At 42.9% G+C, this 5000-nt stretch overlaps 1 protein-coding gene across 1 annotated transcript in view; it reads left to right on the top strand.

The window, feature by feature from the left end:
* The window catches only part of grip1 (glutamate receptor interacting protein 1), a 199734-nt gene that overhangs the window by 158765 nt on the left and 35969 nt on the right, over positions 1–5000 (top strand). Inside the window, exon 11 of the mRNA XM_080835056.1 lies at positions 1–64. This exon is cut by the window's left edge and continues 123 nt beyond it. Coding sequence (XP_080691182.1) covers positions 1–64 — 64 coding nt within the window. The remainder of the gene's footprint in view (positions 65–5000) is intronic.

A 5000-nucleotide genomic window follows, 5' to 3' on the forward strand; every position in this document is an offset into this window, starting at 1 on the left:
CCACGGAAACCCTGACCTCACCGCCCCTCATTGCGTACATTGACCCCGACAGCCCTGCAGAAAGGTGAGCATCAGACCTGTTTCAGTTAGCAGAACATAAAACAGGAGGACACTCTCAAGGAATGAGGAGTTTTTGAAACGAATCCCTCCTGGGTAACAAACAGAGTCAGAGTCAACTGAGCTGTTGATTTGTACATGATTTGAAGGAGCAACATGTGAGTGAGATGAGAGTGGGAGACTAGACTGAATGAGAGTGGCTTTGTGAGTACTCGTCTTGGGTAGTCTTAAGATGAATGTGTGTGTGAATGAGAAGAAAATGAGTCCTCTGTATGACTGACTGTGTCTTTTGTTCTGATGTGGTTTTGTTCTGATATCTGTGTATGAAGATTGTAATTTTTTTTGAATATACAAAGATCAAAACATTTAAAATATCAATTCAAGCCAGCATTTCTGTAGTTCATTTTATGTAAAGGCTGCAATATAATGTTCATTAACACTCCTACACACATGTAATCAAAGAAAATGTTAAACGACAACAGTGGAAATCAATCCCTTGCTCTCTTACTCTTCCCCCAAGAGTGAACACATACAGACTGAATAAACAAAGGCTCAGACATAGAGCCTTGATGTACTCCAAAAGTTATGTCAATTTTGGCAGAGGAACAATTCCCAAGGGGTACGCAGCATTTGTTGCGAAACACTGAGGGCCTGATTTACTAATATGCGAGCGCTGCTTAATCTGCGTTCGCAAATTAACGCACGGTGTTTGTGCGCATTTTCCGTGGTATTTATCAAGCCAGATCTGCGCTGGGCAAACTGTGCTTACTCCACCCTTTAAAGACCCTGATTTACTAACATTGATTTGCGAACGCATCTTAATCTGCGCCTTTGCCAGGCGCACATTAACGCACGGTGTTTCCCCTCATTTTCCGTGATATTTTCAAGCCAGATACGCGCTGGGCAATCATTATTTAGCGCACCGTTAAAAGACTGGAGAACTTGCCAGCAAGTTACTGCCACCATGGAGATTCGAGGAAGAAAAAACTAAGGTTCAGCGAATAGATAACGAGATAGATATATTGGTTCACGTTCGCTCAATCACTGAACCTGATTCAATGGGTTATATTGTTGTTTTGCCCGCCATCACCTACAGCGAGATGTTTAAAAGAACACGATTATAAATAATATGCTATTGGTGGCATTAATGCATAAACTGTCTATTATAACAATATAGATGTGTACATGGCGAGATTAATACGTTCTACAAGGGACATGGGTTAACTACAATATATCCCCACTGAAACAAATACATTTAACAAGTAGCCAAAATCACCGTTGCTCAATCATGGATAGATGGCACTATTCCGGAAGATAAAACTGTCATGGACAGACCACTACCACGTAAGTAATGGTCATGTTGGCATCACATATGACCTGGACATTCATTGAATATGTGTGCTTTCTGTTTTGGTAAACGTGTTCGTGGATTGAAGGTGGGACTGTTTGCATGTGGGTGCGATCAATTTCTCCAATTACGTTCGGAAGTTTAATTTCATATATATGAATATGAATTATGCGAGTTGAAAAAAATATTTCTGTTCGCTGTCTCTGTCTCTGTCGTCGCCTTGCTGCTGCCATATCAACGTTTTCAGACTCAGTGGAAATGCGCTTCCTGGTTAAGACGTGCTTTTATGAGGCGGAGAATTAGCCTGCGAATCAGAGATGTGCGCTCACCAGGCAGTTTAGTAAATACGACGCAATACATCATTAGGCGCACTCCTCCCATTAAATAGCGCGTTACCACCCACGTTTCGGAACCATCCCACCTGTTTGCAGGTACACACCCTCAAAGCGTTAATATGCGACTCTACTCAAATGCGCCCCCTTAGTAAATACCGTTTTATGTTTACGACCGCTATTTTACGCCAGAAATGGGCGCAATCCTGTTAGTAAATCAGGCCCTGAGTATGTGAAGTTAATAAAGAGTGAGTAAACTGTTTCTGTCCTCTGGTGATGCCTGACAGTGTCAGAGCAGAGCGAAGATCCAAAAAAAAACAGAATAGAGGGCTGTCTGTTATCTTTGTTCAGAGATCACACACCCATTTCACAATACATACAGTCACAATATGCTGTGATATCAACAAAAGCCAGACTGAAAATTCTCAGAGGCAAAAAAGTACACAGTGCAGGATGTGGATAAGAAAATGACTGTCAGACAATCGGGTTTGTGTTTTTTCAGAGCAGCTGTTTTTTTAAGGGCAAAGAGCCAATGACTGTTGAGCAGGAGAATATTTTTGAATGGATACAATTTCCGTAAAATTGGATACGGCTTTCAGTTCCCCTTCCTTTGAAAACATCCTTTCAAAAACTGAGATGAGGAAGTAGTCGGCAGGGGCAAGTGGAGGATTCTGATTACAGGTTACTTCCACAGTACCTGTCATTCTAAAAGCATTCCCATTTAGGACAATCTCACAATGCCATAAAGTAACATGCAACATTTATAAAGGTTTGGTTTAAACCCGTCATAAACCTCATCTCTAAACTGAAAATAAGCGGGGCAAGTGTATATATTTTGCACAATTCATACACATTGGTAATTTAAAGTGATATAAGTGGTTTATTTCCTATGTACTTGTTTATGAGAAAATCACATTTAGGAGAAAAGTTGAGTGAGTTTCTCCAATTTTCTGCATGTTTTCAGCAACCCATAGGTGAGGTATCATTACGTATTCCACATTTCGTGTTATCAATTTACTGGAGGTGTTTGGCAGGGTAGTGTTAGACATCTCCAGGGTTGAGGTGACCTGCTTATTTTTATAGAGGTGATGAGTTATGCATTGAGATTCAGCTTAAATGTTAACACGAATCCCCAGGGGATGTGTGTGTGTGTGTGTGTGTGTGTGTGTGTGTGTGTGTGTGTGTGTGTGTGTGTGTGTGTGTGTGTTGCATTGCGTTGCATTACTCCTGTAAATGAGAACGATTTTAGATGTTTAACAGTGGCAGTTATCTTACATTGATCATCCTTGGGGACAGGCATTTCTTCCTCCCAGGGCAGCCGACACTATACGTGTGTGTGTATGTGTGTGTGTGAGTGTGTGTGTGTGTGTGTGTGTGTGTGACTGACTCAGACGCTGTATCTGCAGGGCAAATCTGCCCTGTCGCGGTGACTGAACATTTAATCTATAATCTTAATAATCTGATTATATCCTCAGACAATCCCCCCCACACACCCTAACTCACATCTCTCTCTGTCTGAGCGCTTCACTACTCCAGTCATCCCACTGTTCACCTCAGTGTGGACTTAGCGCACACACACACACACACACTTTGTTCCTCTTCTCATGCTGAAAAGGGAAGATGATATATTGAGCTAAAACAGCTATTCCACTTGATTAAAATGGAGGCTGCTGCTGTGTGTGTGTGAGTGTGTGTGTGTGTGTGTGTGTGTGTCTGTGTGTGTGTGTGTGTGTGTGTGTGAGTGTGTGTGTGTGTGTGGTTGTGTGTGTGTGTGTGTGTGTGTGTGTGTGTGTGTGTGTGTGTGTGTGTGTGGTTGTGTGTGTGTGTGTGTGTGTGTGTGTGTGTGTGTGTGTGTGTGTGTGTGTGTGTGTGTGTGTGTGTGTGTGTGTGTGTGTGTGTGTGTGTGTGTACGTCCATGCAGTGACTAGCTCTGCAACATCATAGGCGTTCGACTATGTTAGCTGTAATTGCTTTCTCTGATACCGCCTCAGTATGTCTCCCAGTGAAGTAATTGTGTGTAATGGCTATGTGATTCATAGCCAATCCAGTCTCAGGGGCATTATGGGATGGCACAACAAGTCAAAGCTGTAAGTCCAGCCCCAGATGACAGCCACCATTGTATCAGACCTGCAGAGTCCGATATTAGGTAGTATGTGGAGGAGACGCACTGTAGCTTTTTCTTGGTAATATTTGTTGTCGGCATGTCTTGTTGTCTGTATGTTTTGGTGTATGTATGTATGAGTCTGTGTGCCTCTGTCTTTCAGTATGTATGTTTGTCTGTCTATCTGCCTCTATGTAAGAGTGTGAGAGAGAGGCAGATATGATATAAATGAGCTGGAGACGTGTCTGCTCCTAGTGTCCTAGCTCTGCTTTTGTGAGAGAGAGAGACAGATTTGATATAAATGAGCTGGAGACGTGTCTGCTCCTAGTGTCCTAGCTCTGCTTTTGTGAGAGAGAGAGACAGATATGATATAAATGAGCTGGAGACGTGTCTGCTCCTAGTGTCCTAGCTCCGAGTGTTGACCTCTGACACCGGCTGGCTGAGCTGAAACAGCTGGCACCTGGGCACCAGACAAACCCTCCACCTTGGGCAGCACCCTGCCATGTGCCCTCTTGCCCATAGCAGCCTTTGTGTGTGTGTGTGAGCGTCAACTAAATTCAACTGTTATTTCATGTTATGAAGCATAATGTTTGCTAGACATGATGAACGAGCAGACAGTTAGAGATTAGCCTTACCAGAGTTTGTAGTGTCATTACACTAAATCTGACTTCTTTTTAGCCCAGCAACTCTTTCTTTTATTTATAATTGCCAAATAGAACCTAAATTGCAATGGCATCAACATTCAGAAACTCTGTTAGAGCATTTTAAAACCACATAAAGCCAGAAAGACAAAACATTTCAGACAGAAGCATACATTTTTGGATGGACAGCTAACATAATGCACTGGAACAAAGATGATGGCTTCAGACTGCTTTCAACCGGTGATGAAGAGCTTTGTTTGAGAAGCTTTCTATTCACTGTAATGAGATTTTATTTTCAGTTGTCAGAAGTTGTGGGGGGGGCAAAATGTCCCCAGCCAGATGACGCCCATGGCCTTTCCTGCAGCACAGAGCGGGGGCATTTTAACATCTTTCATAATGAGGATGCTGACAGGGGCTGCGAAGGTTTACTTCACGGCCATGTTTGTGCGGTCTGAGTAAAATGCGACGTGTTAGTGAAAGTTCACCGTGTCTAATCCTTGTGGAAAGCTCCCTGTGGTGCT

Source organism: Sprattus sprattus, assembly GCF_963457725.1.
Source record: "Sprattus sprattus genome assembly, chromosome: 3".
NCBI lineage: Eukaryota > Metazoa > Chordata > Actinopteri > Clupeiformes > Clupeidae > Sprattus > Sprattus sprattus.